The following is a 24,965-nucleotide window of genomic DNA, read 5'->3' on the forward strand; positions in this document are numbered from 1 at the left end:
CTGCAAGGACAGACTCTCGTCAGTTTTGTGAAGCATTTAACCACCCTTAATCCAAGAAATCGGATTTCTCAGAGGAGTGATACAAGAACAGACTGAATTTTGTTCTCAGATTGGATTTTACTAAAGGAGATTTTGGAAAACTGGCTCATTTCCACTCAACTTGGAGGGGATGGTGTGGTCACTAAGGACTGTGGATTTAAGAGCTTCACTGGTGACTTCTTTCCACATGGGAGGATTCTTCAAACTCTAATTACTGTAACGGGCTAGTAATTTTTGTTGTTTTAATCACTGTACGCTGTGGGTCAATAATTTACTTAAATACTGGCTGTCAGAGTCTTATGAAAGTCTTATGAAAGCTGATAGTGCCATCTCGGTGGTTATCATAAAATGATGAAAGGAGGGAATGCGAATGTGTATAGAGTATAAGCAGACAGGGAAAGAATTAAGTTCTGAGTTTTGTGAAACAAGAGGTTCAACTGAGTATGACTCGGATCAGATCAGAACTTACAGTGAATAATGGGCTGCTGGAGGCAAGGGTAATGGGTTAACAAGGTGGAAAAGCAGTCATTATGTAGAGCAATTTAACAATATTGGAAGCATTCAGTATGCAAGATCAGCTAACAAGGGGAAAAAGTATCCATTGTATAAATCCAGTTAACAAGGTTAAGAGCATTCATTGTATAACAGTAAAGAGCTTAGTCTCTGCTGTTGATACTCGTTGATTGTAATGGTCACCCAATTAATAGGTTATGTTGCCTTATGTTGCTCCTCCCTGTAAAATGATTATACAATTCATTGAGAATGTTGTTTCAGAGATCATGAACTTACGTATCTGTGCACATGGGCGATTGTTCTCTCTCCCTCCAGAGCCTAAAATAAAGATGACGGAGGTAAAACTATATTGTGTCTGAGTGTTTTGCTTTGACTGGTTGGGGGGGGGGGGGGCAGGCAGAGTTGGGAGAAACAAGATGACACATCCAGAGTGGAAGTTTTGCAGATGTGCTGTTTTTGGCGAATATATATCTATGGATCTCCAAGTTGGCTGTCTGTGACTCTTGGCTGGGAGTCAGGCTGAATCGACAGGCGTTTCCAGTGCCTTGGCTGATGCCAGGTAGTCCTGGTTTCATTTCTTTGTTGAGACTTTCACAGTGATTGGTACAACCGAGTGGTTTGTTGGGCCATTTCAGAGGGCACAACATTGTTGTGGGCCTGCAGTCACATTGTAGGCCAGACTAGGTAAGGAGGCAGTTTCCTTCATTGAATGACATTCGTGAGCCAGATACTCAACAATAGTTTCATTGTCATCAGTAGATTCCTAATTTCACAGTTGTTTTTTTATTGAATTCAATTTCAACCCTCTGCTGTGGGTCCCCAGAACATGAGCTGAGTTTCGGGATTAATAGTCTTGCGATAATGCCACAAGATCATTGCCTCCCCTCCATCTTCTGACAAGCCAGCATTAATCTTGATGGCTGGACATATCAGGGAACTCTGTGACCTGAAGGTTCAAACATTTTTGGCCATTTCATCTTCCAATGTTTCAAATGAGGTGATTTATTTTCAGTAAATTTAGGCACTAAATTGAGAATTCTGGTAAAATCAAAACCCATTTTGGTACCAGAATTACCCTTCAAACTACCACCTCTACTTTCTTCCTTTATTGTAAGCCTTTTTCTAAGTCATGTTGGTTGGTTTGCCCATTTCTTTGGAGTTCAACATTTTATATTCCATTTCACATTCCAGTGTTCTCTTTCACCCACTCTTGCCAATTTAAGCTTTCTTATATTTATGCCTCTTCACATTTCAAAATTTTCTTTCTCTCCTCTATCCATTTTCTTTTCCTCCTTCCAATTCAGAAAGTACTTTCGCCACAGACTACACCCCCCGCTATACCCATATTTCTTTTTTTTTAACCTCAGTGTTTATGCAAGGAGCCATGGCCTTGGTTCCCTTACTTTTCACTATTTTAGTAATGCGACAAGCATGTACCTGAAACATTACTTCTTGAGAGATGATCTGCTGTTCCATTACAAATTTCCATCTGGTTCTATTTTATCCTGCTTAGACTCCTCCTCATTCCCTTGAAGTTAGCCACTTTCCAATTAGAAGCTTGTTTTTCCAAAAAGCAGCACTGGGACAAATCTATTGCAAATCTAAACTTTCAGATACAATTATAATTCTTACATAAGTACTCTCCCATTGACACTCGATTCATTTGGTCTTCCTCTTGCCCCAGGAACATATTGCTTCTTTTCTAGATTTATTGAAAACATACTGCCCAATGAAGTTCTCCTGAATACATTTCGCAAGTTCTTCTTCAACATTCCTCGTGTTCAACATTAGTTAGGATTAGAATTAGAGTTATTGTCACATGTACTCCAGTACAGGGATACATGAGTACAGTGAAAAGTATATAAAGTTGCCATTTCCAGTACCATCTTAGGTACAAAGATACCTAAGTACAAAATCATAGGTATAAATTAGGGGGAAAAAAGAATTAAAAAGGTAAAAATTCAGCATGAGTGTTTTTCTAAAGCAAGAAGTCCACACTGAGCTTCACATTGAGCCCAGGAGTCTGACCTGGGTTTCTTTGAGCCGGGTGTCCGCACTAGGCATCCTCGAAGCCGGGAGCTACTGAATATCAAATATAAATGGTGATTAACAAGTCCCCAATTTCACCACTCTATAGATTTTGAATATATGATTTCCCTGCTTATTTGCACTGCTACCTTCCTTCATTTGAAGGAGCATCAAATGTCTCTAGTGCAATATCTCTCTTACTTCTCAACTTTAAGTAAATGGATTCTGTCCTGGCTTCTCAAGAACATCTCTTTCCACCATTACAATGCCCTGCTTAAATCAGGACCAGTACTCCTTTTTCCTTCCCCAATTTACCTGAACATTCCTCTCCTTGATTACTTAGCACCTGTCTTTTTCTCACCAGAAACTGAATATTACTGGATAAAGTCCAAGTGTACATCTTTCTGGTCAGAGTGTATTTTAGCCAACCATACACTAAAAAACTCCACCTTCTGTTTGATTCTCCTTTGAACACACTTGAATTTTTTTTACAAACACAAAAATGAAAGTCAACCAAATAAAAAAGGAATTTGAACAGATTATTATGTCACTAAATAAAAAAAATAAAAAAGCCTACCATTATCTATCATGGTATAACTTGCTCCTCTCTAAAGGTCTGTTAAATATTTGTGATCACTTTTAGCCTGAAGTGCCAACTGGATAATTCATCTTGGCCTCATCCCAAGGTGCCCAACGTCACAGGTGCCAGCCTTTAGTTAATTTGATTCACTCCATGTGATATCAAGAAATGGCTGAAGGCACTGACTACTGCAAAATATTGTTGCCTCAACAATATTGCAAAAACGGCACTGGGAATTTATGCTCCAGAAATAACCTTGCCCCTAGCCAAATTGTTCCAGTTCAGGTACAACACCAATATCTACCTAACAATGTGGAAAATTGCTCAACTATGTCCTGTCAATAAAAATCTGAGCAAATCCAAACTCAATCAATTTCTGCCATAACAACAACTCTTCATCAGCATGATGAAAGGGTAATTACCAGTGTTACCAAATGACACTTTCAAAAGAATGCCCTGCTTACTGGTGTTTCGTTTGGAGGGAAGGGAGGGAGGAAGGCCGAAGTAGAAAGCAATAGACCAATTAGTTTAACATATCATTTGGAAATTTTTAGAATCTCCAAAGGAAGTAATAACATAATGCTAAAAGTCAAAACACAATCCAGCATCAGCATGGTTTTATGAAGGGCAAATTCACAGAATCCCCACAATGTGGAAAGAGGCCATTTGGTCCATTGAGTCTACATGAACCTTCCAAACATCATCCCATCCAAACCCATAGCCCGTACTCCTGTAACACTGCATTTATCATTCCTCATCTACCTAACCTGCACATTCCTGAACATGACAGAAAATGTAGCATGGCCAACCCACCCAATCTGCACAACTTTGGGCTTTAGCAGGAGACCCACACTGGCACAGAGAATGTGCAAACTCTATAGGGACAGCTAGAATTGAACCCGGATCCCTGGCACTTTGAGGCAGCACTGCAAAACACTGGGCCACGTGCCTCTCCAACTCGTCAAACATGATTAACAACAGTTCTTTGAAGATGAAACAAACTAGGTGGATAATGGGAATGTAGACATAGCATATCGGGACTTTCAGAAGGCATTTGATACGGTGCTGCACAAAATGTTAATACACAAGTTAGATCATATGGGGTTTAGGATAATTTCTAGCTTAGATTGAGGATTGGCTAAGCAACACAAGAAGAGAGTTGGCATAAATTGGTCTTTTTCAGATGCAACTAGCAAGGTGCAAGTGTTCAGTCCTCAGGTGCCAACCATGCATAATCTAAACTAATGGCCTGGATGCAGAGATAGAAAATACTATTGACAAATTTACAAATGACACTAAAATAGGTGGGAAAGTTGCAATCAAGAAACAAAAGATTTACAAATGGATATAGGATAGGTGAGGTAAATGGCGCAATATTTGGCAGTTAAGGAGTCAACTACATTGCCGTAAATCTAGTCACACAGTAGCCAGAAAAAAGTGAGGACTGCAGATGCTGGAGATCAGAGCTGAAAAATGTGTCACCGGAAAAGCGCAGCAACTCAGGCAGCATCCAAGGAGCAGGAGAATCGACGTTTTGGGCGTAAGCCCCTCTTCAGGAATGAGGAAGGTGTGCCAAGCAGGCTAAGATAAAAGGTAGGGAGGAGGGACTTGGGGAGGGGTGTTGGGAATGTGATAGGTGGAAGGAGGTTAAGGTGAAGGTGATAGGCCGGAGAGGGGTAGGGGGCGGAGAGGTCGGGAAGAAGATTGCAGGTCAAGAAGGTGGTGCTGAGTCCGAGGGTTGGGACTGAAATAAGGTGGGGGGAGGGGAAATGAGGAAGCTGCAGAAATCTGCGTTCATCCCTTGTGGTTGGAGGGTTCCTAGGCATAAGATAAGGCGCTCTTCCTCCAGGTGTCGTGTTGCCATGGTCTGGCGATGGAGGAGGCCAAGGACCTGCAAGTCCTTGGCGGAGTGGGACGGGGAGTTAAAGTGTTCGGCCACGGGGCAGTTGGGTTGGTTGGTGCGGGTATCCCAGAGGTGTTCTCTGAAACGTTCCGCAAGTAGGTGGCCTGTCTCCCCAATGTAGTGGAGGCCACATCGGGTGCAGCAGATGCAATAAATCATGTGTGTGGAAGTGCGGGTGAATTTGTGACGGATATGGAAGGATCCCTTGGGGCCTTGGAGGGAAGTGAGGGGGGTGGTGTGGGCGCAAGTTTTGCATTTCTTGCGGTTGCAGGGGAAGGTGCCGGGAGTGGAGGTTGGGTTGGTGGGGGGTGTGGACCTGACGAGGGAGTCGCAGAGGGAGTGGTCTTTCCAGAACGCTGATAGGGGAGGGGAAGGAAATATATCCTTGGTGGTGGGGTCTGTTTGGAGGTGGCGGAAATGACGAAAGATGATCCGATGTATCTGGAGGTTGGTGGGGTGGTAGGTGAGGACTAGTGGGGTTCTGTCCTGGTGGCGATTGGAGGGGCGGGGCTCAAGGGCTGAGGAGCGGGCAGTAGAGGAGATGTGGTGGACAGCATCATCAACCACGTCTGAGGGGAAATCATGGTCTTTGAAGAAGGAGGCCATCTGGGTTGTTTGGTATTGGAATTGGTCCTCCTGGGAGCAGATGCGGCAGAGGTAGAAGGAATTGGGAATATGGGATGGTGTTTTTACAGGGGGCAGGGTGGAAGGAGGTGTAATCTAGGTAGCTGTGGGAGTCGGTCAGTTTATAGTAAATGTCCGTGTTGCCCGAGATAGAAATGGAGAGGTCTAGGAAGGGGAGGGAGGAGTCTGAGACGGTCCAGGTAAATTTGAGATCGGGGTGGAAGGTGTTAGTAAAGTGGATGAACTGTTCAACTTCCTCGTGGGAGCACGAGGTAGCGCCAATACAGCCATCGATGAACCGTTCGAAAAGATGGGGGGGTGGTGCCAGTGTAGCTGCGGAAGATGGACTGTTCCACATATCCGACGAAGAGACAGGCATAGCTGAGGCCCATGCGGGTGCCCATGGCTACTCCTTTGGTTTGGAGGAAATGGGAGGATTGGAAAGAGAAGTTGTTCAGAGTGAGGACCAGTTCAGTCAGTCGAAGGAGGGTGTCAGTGGAAGTGTACTGTTTGGGTCGGCGGGAAAGGAAGAAGCTGAGGGCTTTGAGGCCTTCGTGATGGGGGATGGAGGTGTATAGGGAAGGACGACCATGGTGAAGATAAGGCGTTGGGGGCCAGGGAAGCAAAAATCATGGATGAGGTGGAGGGCGTGGGTGGTGTCCCGAATGTAGGTGGGGAATTCTTGGACTAAGGGGGACAGGACCGTTTCAAGGTATGCAAAGATGAGTTCGGTGGGGCAGGAGCAGGCTGAGACAATGGGTAGGCTGGGGCAGTCAGTTTTGTGGATTTTGGGGAGGAGGTAGAAACGGCCGGTGCGGGGTTGTGGGACTGTGAGGTTGGAGGCGATGGATGGGAGAACTCCTGAGATGATGAGGTTATGGATGGTCTGGTGGTGGGAGGTGCGATCATGGTCAAGGGGGCAGTAGGAGGAGGTGTCCGCGAGCTGGCGTTTAGCCTCAGCAATGTAAAGATCGGTGCGCCAAACTACCACCGCGCTTCCCTTGTCTGCCGGTTTGATAGTGAGGTTGGGGTTGGAGCGGAGGGAGTGGAGGGCTGCACATTGCGAGGGTAAGAGGTTGGAGTGGGTGAGAGAGGTCAACAGGTTGAGGCAGTCAATGTCGCGGCGGCAGTCGGCTATGAAGAGATCGAGGGCAGGGTGTCCAGGTGGATGGGGTGTGTTGGAGGCGGGAGAACGGGTCGTCAGAGGGTGGGCGAGAATCCTGGTTGAAGAAGTAGGCACGGAGGCAAAGGTGGAAGAATTGTTCAATGTCTTGCCACTTACTGAACTCGTTAATCCGGGAGCATAGGGGGATGAAGGTGAGGCCTCTGCTGTGGACTGATCTTTCATCCTCAGAGAGGGGGAGGTCTGGAGGGATGGTGAAAATACGGCAGGGCTGGGAGCTTGGACCTGGAGTGGGGCTAGAGCTGGGAGTGTGGGCGGAGTTAGTCAAAGATCGGTGTGCCAAACTACCACTGCGCCTCCCGTAAAGATTGAAGATTAAAGGTTGACGATGCTCTCCACCGCATCTCCTCCACTTCTCGCTCCTCCGGCCTTGAACCCCGCCCCTCTAATCACCACCAGGACAGAACCCCACTGGTCCTCACCTACCACCCCACCAATCTCCAGATACATCATATCATCCTTCGTCATTTCCGCCACTTCCAAACAGACCCCACCACCAAGGATATATCTCCCTCCCCCCTCTTATCAGTGTTCCGGAAAGACCACTCCCTCTGCGACTCCCTTGTCAGGTCCACACACTCCCGGCACCTTCCCCTGCAACCGCAAGAAATGCAAAACTTGTGCCTACACCACCACCCCGCCCCTCTCAATTCCCTCCAAGGCCCCAAGGGATCCTTCCATATCCATCACAAATTCACCTGCACCTCCACACACATGATTTATTGCATCCGCTGCACCCGATGTGGCCTCCTCTATATTGGGGAGACAGGTCGCCTACTTGTGGAACGTTTCAGAGAACACCCCTGGGACACCCGCACCAACCCAACCACTCCGTGGCTGTGCACTTTAACTCCCCCTCCCATTCCACCAAGGACATGAAGGTCCTTGGCCTCTTTCATTGCCAGGCCATGGTAACACGACACCTGGAGGAAGAGCGCCTCATCTTTCACCTAGGAACCCTCCAACCACAAGGGATGAATGCAGATTTCTCCAGCTTCCTCCTCCCACCTTATTTCAGTCCCAACCCTCGGACTCAGCACCGCCTTCTTGACCTGCAATCTTCTTCCTGACCTCTCCGCCCCCACCCCCTCTCCGGCCTATCACCCTCACCTTAACCTCCTTCCACCTATCGCATTCCCAATGCCCGTCCCCCAACCCCTCCTCCCTACCTTTTCTCTTAGCCTGCTTGGCACACCTTCCTCATTCCTGAAGAAGTGCTTATGCCAGAAACATCGATTCTCCTGCTCCTTGGATGCTGTCTGACCTGCTGCACTTTTCCAGTGACATGCTTTTCAGCTTGGATCTCCATCATCTGCAGTCCTCACTTTCTGGATTAGTGGTGCTGGAAGAGCACAGCAGTTCAGGCAGCATCCAAGTAGCTTCGAAATCGACGTTTCGGGCAAAAGCCCTTCACCAGGAATAAAGGCAGTGAGCCTGAAGCGTGGAGAGATAAGCTAGAGGAGTGTGGGGGTGGGGAGAAAGTAGCATAGAGTACAATGGGTGAGTGGGGGAGGGGATGAAGGTGATAGGTCAAGGAGGAGAGGGTGGAGTGGATAGGTGGAAAAGAAGATAGGCAGGTAGGACAAGTCCGGACAAGTCATGGGGACAGTGCTGAGCTGGAAGTTTGAAACTAGGGTGAGGTGGGGGAAGGGGAAAATGAGGAAGCTGTTGAAGTCCACATTGATGCCCTGGGGTTGAGGTGTTCCGAGGCAGAAGATGAGGCGTTCTTCTTCCAGGCGTCTGGTGGTGGGGGAGCGGCAGTGAAGGAGGCCCAGGACCTCCATGTCCTCGGCAGAGTGGGAGGGGGAGTTGAAATGTTGGGCCATGGGGCAGTGTGGTTGATTGGTGCGGGTGTCCCGGAGATGTTCTCTAAAGCGCTCTGCTAGGAGGCGCCCAGTCTCCCCAATGTAGAGGAGACTGCATCGGGAGCAACAGATACAATAAATGATATTAGTGGATGTGCAAGTAAAACTTTGATGGATGTGGAAGGCTCCTTTAGGGCCTTGGATAGAGATGAGGGAGGAGGTGTGGGCGCAGGTTTTACAGTTCCTGCGGTGGCAGGGGAAAGTGCCAGGATTGGAGGGTGTGTTGTTTGGGGGCGTGGACCTGACCAGGTAGTCGCGGAGGGAACGGTCTTTGCGGAAGGCGGAAAGGGGTGGGGAGGGAAATATATCCCTGGTAGTGGGGTCTGTTTGGAGGTGGCAGAAATGTCGGCGGATGATTTGGTTTATGCGAAGGTTGGTAGGGTGGAAGGTGAGCACCAGGGGCGTTCTGTCCTTGTTACGGTTGGAGTGGTGGGGTCTGAGGGCAGAGGTGTGGGGTGTAGACGAGATGCGTTGGAGGGCATCTTTAACCACGTGGGAAGGGAAATTGCGGTCTCTAAAGAAGGAGGCATCTGGTGTGTTCTGTGGTGGAACTGGTTCTCCTGGGAGCAGATCCGGTGGAGGCAGAGGAATTGGGAATACGGGATGGCATTTTTGCAAGAGGTAGGGTGGGAAGAGGTGTAATCCAGGTAGCTGTGGGAGTTGGTGGGTTTGTAAAAAATGTCAGTGTCAAGTCAGTCGTCATTAATGGAGATGGAGAGGCCCAGGAAGGGGAGCGAGGTGTCAGAGATGGTCCAGGTAAATTTAAGGTCAGGGTGGAATGTGTTGGTGAAGTTGATGAATTGCTCAACCTCCTCACGGGAGCACAAGGTGGCGCCAATGCAGTCATCAATGTAGCGGAGGAAGAGGTGGGGAGTGGTGCCGGTGTAATTACGGAAGATCAACTGCTCTACGTAGCCCACAAAGAGACAGGCTTAGCTGGGGCCCATACGTGTGCACATGACTACCCCTTTGGTCTGGAGGAAGTGGGAGGATTCAAAGGAGAAATTGTTAAGGGTGAGGTCCAGTTCGGCCAAACGAATGAGCGTGTTGGTGGAAGGGTACTGTTGGGGACGTCTGGAGAGGAAAAAACGGAGGGCTTGGAGGCCCTGGTCATGGCGGATGGAGGTGTAGAGGGATTGGATATCCATGGTGAAGATGAGGTGTTGGGGGCCAGGGAAACGGAAGTCTTGGAGGAGGTGGAGGGCGTGGGTGGTGTCTCAAACGTATGTGGGGAGTTCCTGGACTAGGGGGGATAGGACAGTGTCGAGTTAGGTAGAGGTGAGTTCAGTGGGGCAGAAGCATGCTGAGACAATGGATCGGCCAGGGTGGTCAGGCTTGTGGATCTTGGGAAGGAGGTAGAACCGGGCAGTGCGGGGTTCCCAGACTATGAGGTTGGAAGCTGTGGGTGGGAGATCTCCTGAGGAGATGAGGTTCTGTATGGTCTGGGAGATGATGGTTTGGTGATGGGGGGTGGGGTAATGGTCGAAGGGGTAGTAGGAAGAGGTGTCCTCGAGTTGACGTTTGGCTTCAGCGGTGCAGAGGTCAATAAGCCAGACTACCACTGCGTCCCCTTTATCCGCTGGCTTGATGGTGAGGTTGGGATTGGAGCAGAGGGATTGGAGGGCTGCGCGGTGTGAGGGTGAGAGGTTGGAGTGGGGGAGGGAAGTAGACAGGTTGAGGCGGTTAATGTCCCGGCGGCAGTTGGAAATGAAGAGGTCGAGGGCAGGTAATAGGCCAGAGCGGGGTGTCCAGGTGGATGCAGTGTGTTGGAGATGGGCGAAGGGGTCCTCGGAAGATGGGCGGGAGTCCTGATTGTGAAAGTAAGCTCGGAGGTGGAGGCGACGGAAGAACTGTTCGACATCACGACGTGTATTAAATTCATTGATGCGTGGACGGAGGGGGACGAAGGTGAGTCCTTTGCTGAGGACTGATCGTTCGTCCTCAGTGAGGGGGAGGTCTGGGGGGGATGGTGAAAACTCGGCAGGGCTGGGAGCTGGGATCTGGTGTGGGTGTAGAGCTGGGAATGGGGGCGGAACCTGGAACTGGAGTGGGTGTGATTTTAACCTACTGCGAATCCTCTTGCAAGGATGCCTTCCTTGAAGTAGCTCTCTTCCTCCCTCTACAAGGATTTCAGTGAGTCGCTCTCTCACTGCACCCCCCAGGTCGTCTCCTCTGCCCTGAAGCTCTTCAGCCACATTCTCAAACAGACTCGCTCACACAGTAGCCAGATCATATAAAGATGACAGATTTCCTTCTCGAATGCATATTATTGAAATAGGTGGGATATTTCCCCCCAAAAATTAACAGCACTTTTAATTCCATATTTTACTGAATTCAATTGCACTATCATGCGTTTGGTCCACATCCCTCCAAATGTTTCCTATTCATGAAGTTATTCAAATGTCTTTTAAACTTTGTAACTGGACCTGCATCCACCACTTTCTCTGGCAGTTCATTTGTGAAAGAAAAGTTGCCCCGAATCTCTTTCGCTCCCCTCAGCTTAAAAATATGCCCTCTAGATTTGAACTCCCCCACCCTACGAGGAACATGATTGAACCAAAGGGTCTGTTTCCATCCTGTATGACTTTATGACTATGTGATACGGTGGGATTCAAATCCATGCCCCGAACATTAGCATCAACTTCTAGATTATTAGTTGTGACATTATACCAGCACACAGCAGATGCAAACTAAATGCACTACAGCAAGTTTAAATACATTGAGTCGACCAATTTAAATGTTAATTAGCCAGTATAAACTATTGTAAGTGGAGAATCTCATTTGCACTGGCATTGCTTGATTTAACAGTGAAACATTTGGGTTAATATAGTGAAATCTATATTTCCTTTTCTGTGCTTAGCTTATTTTTTACATCTCACATCAGTCAAGATATAAATTGCTCTGTGCAATCAGGAATCTGAGGTCATTTATCCCTCACTTTCAACAATTTGGTATGCAACAAACATGAAAACCGAGGTATGCAAAGGCAAGACTCACTGACAACAGTTAATGTTCTATTTCCCATCACAGTTTCTTTCATTACACCAGACACAAGGTCAACTTCTAAATGTATACCAATCACAAACACTGGCATGACTGGTATATCTACCCAAATCAAAGCCTTGGAGTAATCGCAATTTTCTTTAACTGAATATTGGGGAAAAATGAAGCTTTAATTCCATTACCATGTACCATGTACTACACTCCTTTCCCTTTAACATCATTTTCCTGCATAACCATTCATTCAGAAAAACAGACAACATAAAACTTTAAGCACCTTCATCACTCTCGAGCTTAACTCTTCTTTCATTTATTCATTTTTGTGGGATGTGGGTATCACTGGCTGATCAGCATTTATTGCCTGTTCCTAGTTGAGAAGCTGGTGGTGAGCTGCCTTCTTGAACCACTGCAGTCCACCTGCTGTGGGTTGACCCATAATGCCATTAGGGAGGGAATTCCAGGATTTTGACCAAGCAACGGTGAAGGAATATTTACAAGTCAGGATGGTGCGTGGCTTGGAGGGAAACTTGGAAGGTATGGTATTCGCATATATCTGCTGCCTTTGTCCTTCTAGATGGAAGTGACTGTGAGTTTGGAAGATGCTGTCTGAGGATCATTGGTGAATTTCTGCACTGCATCTTGTGGATAGTACTCACTGCTGCTACTGAGCATTGGCAGTGAAGGGAGTGGATGCATGTGGATACAGTGCCAATTAAGTGGGCTGCTTTGTCCAGGATGGTGTCAAGCTTCTTTAGTATTGTTGAAGATGCACTCATCCAGGCAAGTGGGGAAATATTCAAATTCCACTTGCTCCCATTTTCAACTAAGAAACACTGGCCAGCTTCACCCCTAGCTTATTTTACAAATCTGTGAAATCCTTAAACAGGTTTCAATTTCAGATTGAAATACTCCAATGTCCTTTCCTGTCTGCCATGCTTCTGACCATCAAAGATGGAGGCTTTGGGAACAAATTTCTTAGCTATTGACATTGAAATGGCAGTCAAAAAAATATTTGGAGCAATTTCATTAGCTCACTTTTTTTTCCACTTATTAATAGACTTTGGTCAATGGCATTTTGTAATTCAGTTGTTTGTTTTCAAAAGAGTAATGAATGATTTTCATTCCCATGTTTTTGTCAATTAGTACTTTTTTTTAATCACCTCAGATGTACTGGCTGTTGCCTTATGAAACTAATAAAACAAAACTTATCAAATGCACATAACCTTCCATATTAATTAAAGTAATTGTAAACAAGAGAAAAGAAAAGGTCAGAGTGATATGAAACACGTATGACACATCTGGCCTGCTCCATGAGGACCATTACACTGGACACTCATTTTATTTTGGACTACCTTGCTGCCACATCATGAGATGATTGTTACTTCAAAGGATATGAAGTTTCTTCCTTCAGCTCCCTTGGAGAGAAATCTTGACGTTTTCACTGTAATTGTCAATGCGGTTTCTCAACAATAACAAAAACCATGAAATTCCTTTTTTTTAAACTCATTACATGTTTGCTCCCATTTAAAATATTCAAGATCATAACCAGATGTGGCACAATAGCTGCTAGATAATGTAAAACTAGGGTCTTATTTCACCAAATGTCATGGAAAGCCAAAGGGTTAAATACCCATTTCACAGTCTTGGCGATTCTATATTCTTACCTTCTTCCCTGATTGTTTTTCCACCATATCGATGCTCAGTGGGTAATCTTCCAATAGTGGTGTTTTAGTAAACCCACTCTTGGGCATTGTTTCTCCTTCCTGCTGCTGTCACCTCATTCAAACATCCACTGCATCATCATCAACTGTCTGCTGTAAATAAATAAAGTGTAAGTTACAGCATCTAATTTTAATTGATAGGGATTAAACTGTCAAAATTTGATTAAAAATTAATTCTGGCATGATACTTTTAGATCAGGAGTGGAAACAGAAGTCTCTCAACTTTTGCAGGGGGCACAGCTGGTGTAGAACACACTATGACTCATCCTGTTCAGTTTTAAGTCACGTCTGCTCTTCAGAAATGCTGATATGCCGCAAAATCCTACAGTATTCCCAAACAATTCCTACTTTGACTTTACCGCTCAAGGTGAACACACTGGACCACTGCTACCACGCTAAATTTGAATGTTGACTGTTTATGCATTTGTAAAAAAAAATCAACTGTCATTTTGTTTGCATTTGATGCTGTTACAATTACTCAAGTATTGCCACATTGAAACGATGTTACTACAGTTCAAATTGCACAAAACCGATTTCCAAATTGTACAATAACTTTATCAAACAGGAGCATCAAGGGTGCTCCACCAGTTAAGAAGATTGTGTTTGGTTATGACCTTGACTCCACATATAATTTATAGGTTTGGCTTTTGTGGCACAGTGGGTTCAATTCCGACCTGCTTCAGAGCATGTAGTTGCATCTCTGAACCAGGTGAGCAAAAAACATCCATAATTACCAATTTCATGACCTTACTGATGTTAGGGAAGGTGGCAAAAGAGGAAGGTGGGTAGGCTGACAGACTCAAAGATGCATAGGTTGAAAAGAACTACTATAATACTGCACCAGGCCTTTGGCCATGATTATCTTCAAACATGGTACCCACTGTGAGAGAGTGAATTTATCCTAATATCCCAATCAAAAATCGATCCAACAGCATTACTTGGCAACAGAGTCACAACTCCACTATTTTGGGGAAATTGCAATCTTGATTTTTAAAATGCATTGCTTTCCTAGGCATGTTACATCTAACTAAAAGTTTCACGACCAGATAATAGATATTTTCTAATCAACATATTCAAAGATGTTATTACATACCTCTGAAGCAGGTGGGACTTGAACCTGGATTTCCTGGTCCAGAGGAAGGGACATGACTGCTGGGCAACAAGACGCCTCAACTGCTAGATTATGTATTGAATGGGGTGAGGGAGAATAGTACTCTCGTTTATTTTAAACTAATGAAAATGTTGCTTCAAACACGAACTCTTTCACGAAACAATAACTGCTACTAACTGAGCAACAGCTGCTATTCAATGTCACTTGAAAGTCACAAGTGCAGGGTTCAAATTGCACAGGTCTCAAATACAAAAATCAAAATTGCCACTGCAGTACTGTACAAACGGAGCACAGCACTATTGCAACTATCATATTCTGGCTGAGACATTAAAGCTAGGCTCCAACTCAGGTGGATACAAAAGATCACATGACACTGTTTCAATGGGGAGTTTATCGCTGATGTCTTGGACAATATTTTTAAAACAAAAACAGACTGTTTGCTCATTACCACATTGCCAATTGTGGGAGTTTGCCGTATACGCATGCTGCTGCATTTCTTACATTATAACAGTTACCAAACTTCAAAGCACTTTGTTCACTGTAAAGTGCTTTCAGCTATTAGGTGGTTATGAAGCTACTACATAAATCTAAAGATTTTATTTTTGTTCCCTTACAGGGGAATTTAAATTTAGACAACACATTTCTTCCAGCTTCTTCTGCAACAATATAGAATGCAAAGAAAATTATTAAGGCCCTTTCAAGACTTGGATTGGTTGTTAACTTGAACTCAATACATAAAGATGTAAATAGATTTACACTGATGTAGTTGTTACAATGAAGCTTATAAAGTTGGTATATTTTGTACTGCAGCTTGAACGTCAAGGCAAAGAGCATTATGTCGCCTGTTCTCGAATCCGTGTGACAGTAAACCTGGGTGATTTGATTGTTAAGATGAAAGGACTTAGGTTGTTTGACTGATAAAGGTGCAAATTGATTGCACTTGAAGACAGTGGCAGCGGTCTGAGGTTGTAATGAGTTGACTCACAGTCTCCCAAAGTCCCTGAAAAGGTGTCACTGGCAGCAGGCTGCAATTATATATTTATTTCTAAGATGAAACCTGTTGGACTATAACCTGGCATTGTTGTTGGCATGAACTTGTGGGCTTCCCCACAAATTAATGAATACTACAGATAGTGGAGGGTCTGAATAATCAACAAAAAGAAAAGGCTGCTTTACTTTGCAACCTACCAAAATCGGTTGCATAAGGTCAAAGGTCTAGTCAATGAGATACATCATGCAACATTTCATGAATTCAAGGTGACTTGTTCTGGCATGGTCTGGGAGAAGCATCATTGGAACATGCTTTAAAGCGAAGGAAAACGCCTAGAAATGATCACTTGAAGTTACTACTTGGTGACATGAAAACCCACTGAAAACTGAAAGCAGTTGCAGTCTATTTTTTAAAATACTAATTCAATGGAGAGTGTAGCAGGTGATAAGCGTAAAAGGCAAACATTCCATGCTCTGGCTTAACACAACTTTCACTTACTCAGTCATTTGGTAGCACATAGGATTTATGCACATCTGGATAAGAATAATGTGATCAAGGATAGTCAGCATGGTTTTGTGAAGGGCAGGTCGTGCCTCACAAACCTTATTGAATTCTTTGAGAAGGTGACTAAGGAGGTAGATGAGGGGAAAGCAGTAGATGTGGTATATATGGATTTTAGTAAGGCATTTGATAAGGTCCCCCATGGTAGGCTACTGCAGAAAATACAGAGATATGGCATTGAGGGTGAGTTGGAGGTTTGAATTAGGAATTGGCTGGCTGGAAGAAGACAGAGGGTAGTAGTTGATGGCAAAGGTTCATCTTGGAGTGCCGTCACTAGCGGTGTTCTGCAAGGATCTGTTTTGGGACCATTGCTGTTTGTCATTTTTATAAATGACCTGGAGGAAGGGTTAGAAGGTTGGGTGAGCAAGTTTGCGGATGATACGAAAGTCGGAGGAGTTGTAGACAGTGAGGAAGGATGTGGCAGGTTACAGCGGGATATAGAGAAGCTGCAGAGCTGGGCAGAAAGGTGGCAAATGGAGTTCAATGTAGCTAAGTGTGAGGTGATTCACTTTGGTAAGAGTAACAAAAAGATGGGGTACTGGGCTAATGGTCGGATACTTGGTAGTGTGGAAGAGCAGAGGGATCTTGGTGTCCATGTACACAGATCTCTGAAAGTTGCCACCCAGGTAAATAGTGCAGTGAAGAAGGCATATGGCGTACTGGCTTTTATTGGTAGAGGAATTGAGTTCCGGAGTCCTGAGGTCATGCTGCAGTTGTATAAGACTCTGGTGCGGCCGCATCTGGAATATTGTGTGCAGTTTTGGTCACAATACTATAGGAAGGATGTGGAGGCACTGGAACGGGTGCAGAGGAGGTTTACCAGGATGTTGCCTGGTATGGTAGGAAGATCCTATGAGGAAAGGCTGAGGCACTTGGGGTTGTTTTCATTGGAGAAAAGAAGGTTTAGGGGTGACTTGATAGAGGTGTACAAGATGATTAGAGGGTTAGATAGGGTTGACAGTGAGAACCTTTTTCCACGTATGGAGTCAGCTATTACAAGGGGGCATAGCTTTAAATTAAGGGGGGGTAGATATAGGACTGATGTTAGGGGTAGGTTCTTCACTCAGCGAGTCGTAAGTTCATGGAATGTCCTGCCAGTAGCAGTGGTGGACTCTCCCTCTTTATGGGTATTTAAGCGGGCATTGGATAGGTATATGGAGGATAGTGGGTTAGTGTAGGTTAGGTGGGCTTTGATCGGCGCAACATCGAGGGCCGAAGGGCCTGAACTGCGCTGTATTCTTCTATGTTCTATGTAAAAGTTTTAAAATGTAAAATCTTGATGCACCATTCTCTCTGCTATCATTTGGAAATTAAATTTCTTTTGAAACATTATCAGTCTCTATGGAGATCATAAAAGTGGCCAAACAAAATTCTACAGTACCAGTTCTCCCTTTCTATGTATTGCATCTCCCGATTCAATTTCACAATAATGAGCTTGCATGTCAAAAAGAAATGGTTGTAATAACAAGATAGCAAACATTTAATAAGGGATGGGGGTGGGGTGCTCAAAACTAGACATGTACGGCAGCCACAGTTTTCCTCGATTGCACCTGTATCTTGACAACACTAAATATTGTGATTTAGCTTGCAATGGCTGAAAACACAAGTATCATGCAAACAGGTTTGATTGACACTGAACTTTTAACTGTAAATTCTAAGCACAATAACAGCTAAAGAATAACTTTACTTATAATAAAAGACATCTCAAGTTTCCTGCTTTTTTAAAAAAGCCATATTATTGCTGAGCTGCTGACTGGGATCAACATTTATGCATTCTTTTCGGCACAGCAGTTCACTTATTCAATCACAAGGCATTCCTTTCCACAGCTCCCTATAATCATAACAATGTTTATGAGACAGTACAATTCAAAGTTGTTTTATCTTACAGTCTTGTCTTTGAAGAATGACAAAATGCTCCTATACTTATCAGTGAAAAGTGCTATACTAATCTAGCCATAAAGGAACTTCAAGTTGTCATTTGTTGTACATGTGGAGATTTGCAGTGATATTTTGGTCAGTATGCACACGTGACATTCCACTGCTACACTGTCACCATCAGAATCATGCTGCTCCAACACACTGACCAAAACAAATCAAAGGCAGGCAATGAGATCCAGAATGGTTTTCTTAGGTGTTTGCATTAAAAAAGTATGTTTAAATAGTAATTTGTTCGTATAGAATGCATATTTTGAGAAGAACAAAAATTGGCAGGTTGTATCAAATAGCACATCTCTCCGGCTGCTCACAGAAAGCACAGCACTGAACATATGCAATTAACTGGCACTTACAAAACTTGAGAAGTATTCAACATCGGGTGTGATTCTGCATTTGACAACATTGCCTTGATAATCCTGGGTGTGAGAGAAGTATTATGCTGGTCAGTGCTGGTCAGTTCAGGTCTGCAGTGTGGCACACAGATGTACAAGCTAAGCATACAAGTAGCTCTCCTATAACACCGTAGTTGCGTTCCAGAGAAACCTCACTTAATGTAAATAATGGGGCCTATGGGAAAAGTGGGGTTAGGGGCAGACCAGCAAAAATATCTCTCGCAGAAATGAGATCATGAGAATCCAGAGACAGTATATTCCCATTAGGGTGAAAGGAAAGGCTGGTAGGAACAGCTGGATGACTAAATAAATTGAGGGTTTGGTTCAGAAAAAGAAAGAAGCATATGTCAGGAGGGAAAAGACAGGATAGATCAAGTGAGTCCTTAGAAGAGTATAAAAGCATTGGAGTATACTTAAGAGGGAAATCAGGTAGACAAAAAGGGGACATGAGATAGTTTTGGCAAATAGGGTTAAAGAAATTCCGAAGAGTTTTTACAAATACATCAAGGACAAAAGATCAGCAAGGTGACATTTGTGTGAAGCTGCAGGAGATTGTGGGGGGGGGGGGGGGAAACAGTATTTTGCATCAGGGTCCACAGTGGAGAAGGTCATGGAAGATATAGCCTGGAGGGAATTAGATGGTGACATCTTGGAAAATGTCCATATTGTAGAGAAGCTTAGATGGTGCTGGATGTCTTGAAATGCATAAAGGTGGACAAATCGCCAGGACCTGATTAGGTGTACCCTCGAACTCCATGGGAAGCTCGGGAAGTGACTGCTGGGCCCCTTGCTGAGGTATTTGTATCATCGATAGTCACAGGTGAGGTGCCGGAAGACTGGAGGTTAATCTCCTGTTGTACAAAACTCAAAACTTAACTCTTTCCCTGCCTGCTTAAACCCTACACACATTCTCACAAGGATGTTGCTACGGTTGGAAGATTTGAGCTAAAAGGAGAGGCTGAATAGGCTGGGGCTATTTTCTCTGGAGCATCAGAGACTGAGGGGTGACCTTATAGAGGTTTATAAAATCATGAGGGGCATGGATAGGATAAATAGATGAAGTCTTTTCCCTGGGGTGTGGGAGTTCAGAGCTAGAGGGCAAAGGCTTAGGGCAAGGGAAAAGATAGAAAAAAGACCTAAGGGGCAACTTTTTCACGCAGAGGGTGGTGCGTGCATAGAATAAGCTGCCAGAGGAAGTGGTGTAGGCTGATACAATTGCAACATTTAAATGAATGGGTTTATGAATAGTAAGGGTTTAGAAGGATATAAGCCAGTGCGAACAAATGGGACTAGATTAGGTTGGGATTTCTGGTCAGCATAGATGAGTTGAACCGAAGTGTCTATTTCTCTGCTGTACATCTCTATGGGTCTAAGCTTAGCTAACTGGTCTATAATTCCCCATCTTTTGTCAAACTCCTTTTTCAAAAAGCGGTGTCATATTTGCTGATTTCCAATCTGCTGGAACTGCCAGAGAGTTCAGCAAATTTTGGAACATTACCACGACTGCATTTGGTATTTCTCCCACTAACTCTTTTACTACCCTGGAATGCATTCCATCAGGGTCAGGAGGCATGTTTACCTTTAGCGCCATTAGCTTGTCCAACACTACCTCTTTCGTGATAATGATTATTTCCAGATCCTCACCTATCTTCGTCTCTTTGTCAATTCGTATCCTCCATTGTGAAGACCAACACAAAATACAGAGGGACCTTGATTATCCAAATGACACGGGCAGGGAATATTTTGTTCGGTTAAATGTATTCTGGATAATCAAATACTGGATAACATAGTTTAACCAAGCATCAGGACCTTGCAATCTTGCCGGATAATCTGATATTCAAATAATCAAATGTCGGACGATCTAGTTTCCTCTGTACCCATTCAACATCTCAGCCATTTCCTCATACCTCTTTACTAAATCCTCCTTCTCATCCTCTGAAGTATCAATATTTACTTTAGCCTCTCTTTGTTTTATATACTTATAGAAACTTTTGCTATCTGTCTTTATATTCTGAGCTAGTTTTCTCTCATAACCTTACTTTTCTTTATAGCTCTTGTAGCTTTCTGTTGACCTTTAAAGCTTTCCCAATCTTCTAGTTTCCTCTTGATCTTGGCCACTTTGTGTGCCTTCTTTTTCAATTTGATAGTCTTCCTTACTTCGTTAACCATCCATGGCAGATTATCCCTTTTACTACAGTCCTTCCTTTTCATTGGTATATACGTTTGCTCAGCAGTTTGAAAAATTGCTTTGAAAGTCCTCCACTGTTTGTCAACTGTCCCCCAATAAAGTCTTTCCTTCCAGACCAGTTGAGCCAACTCCTCCCTCATCCTATTGTAGTCTCCCTTGTTTAAGCCCAAGACCCTGGTATTGGATTTTATCTTCACACTTCGAAACTCTATTCTAAATTCAACCATACTGCGATTGCTGTTTCCAGGAGGATCCCTAACTATGACATCATTAATTGTGCCTGTCTCATTATACAGGACCAGATTTAGGATAGCTTGCTCCCTCGTCGGTTCCATTACATACTGTTCAAGAAAACAATCACGGATACATTAAATGAACTCCTCAAGGCTACTCTGACCAACCTGTTTTGAACAATCAACAAGTAGATTAAAATCACCCACGATAATTGCCATACCATTTTTACAGGCATTAGTTATTTCTTTGTTTATTGCCCAGCCCAATGTGTTATTATTATTTGGTGGCCTATAGACTACAACTAAGAAGAAAAAGTCACTGATAGAATTTCTAATTTCCACCCAAATGGATTCATATTCTAATTCTCCATAGAACTTACATCATCTATCACTACCACCACCCTGATGTCATCCTTAAATATCAGAGGTACCCCACCTCCTTTATATCCCTATCTGTCCTTCCAAGTAGTTTGACACCCCTGAATATTTAACTCATAGTCGTGACCATTCTGCAACCATGTCTCCACAATGGCTCCTAAGTCATTTTCATTCATGATGATTTGTGCCATTAACTTATCTAACCTTGTTATAAATGCGACGAGCATCCAGGTAAAGTACTCATATGCTAGTTTCGGTACCCTCTATATGAAGTCCAACATCGACAATAACAATATCTTCTGAGTTATCCTTCCTTTTTACTTCTTTCATAGTCTGCCATGTAGTTAAATCCTCTTACACACATGCTAGCCTACTGCTTTCTTTTTATTTGCCACTATAGTTCCAGTCGTGTTCCACTTCTCTTCTCCCAAACTCCAACTCACCAGATATCCTTTGATCCTTTAAGCCCTAAGTGCTATATCCTTGAAATCATGTAATATTTTGGCCTTAACTCCTATCTGTGGTAGTGGATTCCACAGGGTCACCATTCTCTGGATGAAGAAATTTTTATGTGAATTCTAAATGATTTACCACATATCCTTAGACTGTAACCCCAAATCTGGATTCCCTGGACATCGAGACATCCTTCCTGCATTTACCCTGACTAGTTTTGTAAGAATTTTATAATCTCTTTGCAATCTTTCCTCATTCTCCTGAACTCCAGACAACATAATCCTAACCGATTCAACCTCCCCTCACACATTAGTTCTGCCACCCCAAGTTATCAGTATAGTAAATCTTTACTGCACTTGTTCTTTCACGAAAGCATCTTTCTTCAAATAAGACCACCAAACCTGCATGCAATATTCCAGGTGTACTCTCACCAAGGCCCTGTATAATTGCAGCAAGAAATCCTTGCTCCTGTAATTGAATCCCCTTGCTATGAAAGCCAACAGAATATTTGCCTATTTTACCATCTGCTGCACCCCAATAGTTACCTTTAGCAAAACACAGGTCTTGTTGCACATTTCCTCTTTCATTTTACAGCAAAATAATAATTTGCTTTCCTGTTTTTGTTACCAAAGTAGATAATGTCACATATATCTACATTACATGGGCCTTCCATCTCAATTTCCCCAATTACATTTCCCTACTCATACTGAATTCCTTCAGCACTTTGTTACAACACGAGTAAACCCTTCTGCTTAATTTAAACCAGCAACACAGAAAAGATTTATCCCAAGCAGTAACCTATGAAAATTCGAGAGGCCAAGAACTATTTAAGTTAAAAATTAACAGCTTTATTTCTTAAAGTATAACAGAGAATAATTAATTCACAACTATTTACAACTCCTTCCTCTATCGTATCTTTTACTTCCCATTTATAATACTACCCCGATAAAAACCCTAATTACAATTTACTGAAAAATTCAAATTTCAAAACCAGCCAGCGGTCGAATCTTCTCGTTGCAGATTTGCTCTCCAAGTCGGTGTTGCTGTTTTCCTCTGTGCAAACTCCTCCGCTGGACAGGTACCTCTCAGACAGTTCTGACTAGCAGCCAAAATCTGTTGGCCTTCTAGTAGTTCTCCCCCAACTGCTCAATTTTCCCCGGTCTTATACCCCCAAAGCATCAGATTGTGACATTGGCTTTTAATGTTATCAATATGCTAAATTCAAACTTGATTGGAGTTGGTTTTTTTTGGGGGTATAATTAAAGCTGATTGGCCTAATTCAAATTTTTGTCTCCAGGCAGCCAGCAACGCTAGCTGCTGGACCACCTGTTACACTGTATTTTATTCAGAACACTTCATGCTGTCAGGTAGTTCTGCTAACTTTTAACTTTCTTAAAGGTATAGTACAGCCACATCTTTCTAACAATTTCCTTTTCACTAAATCCTGCATATCTCAATATTTTTGGTATGTTATTTGCTAATCTCCCTTGTGAAGGCAGAACCAAAATACATATTTATTTGGTCAGCCATTCCTTTGTGGCCCATTATAATTTAAAATTTCTGACTGTAAGGGACTTGTATTAGTTCTCAGCAATATTTTTCTCTTTACATAACCAATTGTAAAAGTTTCTATAGGTATGTTCCTGAAAGCTTATGCTTGTACTCCATTCTCCCATTATTTATTAGTCCCTTTGTCTTCTAAACTGCTCCGACTCCTCAGATCTAGTGTTTTTAACTGGTCAATTTGTATTGTACGTCTACAGTGATTAAGATTGAGGTCGTTAAAAATCAACATGTTATAGTCCATCACATTTATTTGGAGGTACGGAACAATCTCAATTATCCGAACGAGACGGGCAGGGACTATTTTGGTCAGATAACTGATTGTTCAGATAATATATCTTTTTTACAGGACCTTGAGATCTCGTTCTGATAATGTGAAATTCGGATATTAAAGTTAGGGAAACAGAAGTCATTCTGCATAAGCTTTTGGAACGCTCCCCTTTGTCAGGTAGTCAGCTTTACTTTCAAATAAACTTGTTGGACTATAACCTGTTGTGTGATTTTCAACTTTGTCCATCCCAGTCCAACACTGGCACATCAACATCGTAAAGTGGATAGGACTACGAATTTGTTTTTGTTTCTGTTTGGTTTTGGCCTGCATATGATGTGGTCAACAGCTCACCCATTGTTGGCACAAGTTCCCAGATACTTGGCAGGGTTGACTGGGGATGAAGAAGTGTGCCTTTGTCATTTAGGTAGCAAATTGACAATGTCAGCATAATTAGGCTAGATTTTATTCCATTTTTAAAAACTGAACATAAATTTCACTATCTGTTTTGGTAGAATTCAAACCCATGCCCTCGGGACATTAGCTTGGGCTTCTAAATTACTGGTTCAATGACATTATCGCAATACCATTGCCTCCCATCTGCTAGCATTGGGAAACAGGTTGAAAGTTTGTTTTGTTATTTGTTATAAAGTCAATTCAATAGTCTGAGGTGTATTGCTATTTTTCACTTGACAAAATCATATTTCATTGTTAAGGAAATTCTGTAGACCATATGTGTATGTTTCAGTGACGAATCATGATAGTCAAATGCAAGTTAAACAAATGATCCATCAAGCCAGGCTTCCTTCTGGGATGTGACTTAGAATCATTGAATCCTTACAGTGTGGAAGCAAATCATTCAGCCCAGAAAGAGTGCACAAGACCCTTCAAAGAGCATCCACTTTCAATCCCTGTAACCTTGCATTTCCCATCGCTAACTCACTTCATCTAAACATCCCTTGACACAATGAACAATTTAGCATAGCCATTCCACCTAACCTGCACATCTCTGGAATGTGGGAAGATACTGGAGGACTCAGAGGAAACCTATGCAAACATGGGAAGCATACGCAAACTCAACACAGACAATTACCCAATGCTGGAATCAAACTCAGGTCCCTGGTGCTTTCAGTCAGCAAGGCTAACCACTGAAGAATCATGCTGCTAAACTGGGATAGCTCGGCCAGAGTAGTAGCAAGTTCTGGAGCATAAATCTTTAATAATTTTGCCAGAACTTATTAGTATCCCATGCTAATCATTTTATGATATCACGAGCAGTGAATCAAATTGGCGTAAGACTGGTTCTGTTATGCTGGGGAGGACTTGGGGAAGCAGAGATAGATTGCCACTTTGCACTTCTGGCTGAAGATTGTTATAAATGCTTCAGTCTTATCTCTTACATTAATGTGTTAGGCTCTTCCAGCACCGAGGATGGA

General features: G+C 43.5%; 1 protein-coding gene across 3 annotated transcripts in view; it reads right to left on the bottom strand.

Annotated features, from left to right (window-relative positions):
* ankrd11 (ankyrin repeat domain 11) overlaps nt 1-24,965 on the bottom strand; it is a 205,559-nt gene that overhangs the window by 104,755 nt on the left and 75,839 nt on the right. For 2 of the 3 annotated variants that reach the window (XM_072596076.1, XM_072596078.1), the window contains one exon: nt 13,400-13,549. In XM_072596076.1, the coding sequence (XP_072452177.1) occupies nt 13,400-13,486 (87 nt within the window). In that variant the 5' untranslated portion in view covers nt 13,487-13,549. The remainder of the gene's footprint in view (nt 1-13,399; nt 13,550-24,965) is intronic. The other variant, XM_072596077.1, reaches the window with a different exon arrangement.

Source organism: Chiloscyllium punctatum, chromosome 26 (assembly GCF_047496795.1).
Source record: "Chiloscyllium punctatum isolate Juve2018m chromosome 26, sChiPun1.3, whole genome shotgun sequence".
Taxonomy (NCBI): Eukaryota; Metazoa; Chordata; class Chondrichthyes; order Orectolobiformes; family Hemiscylliidae; genus Chiloscyllium; species Chiloscyllium punctatum.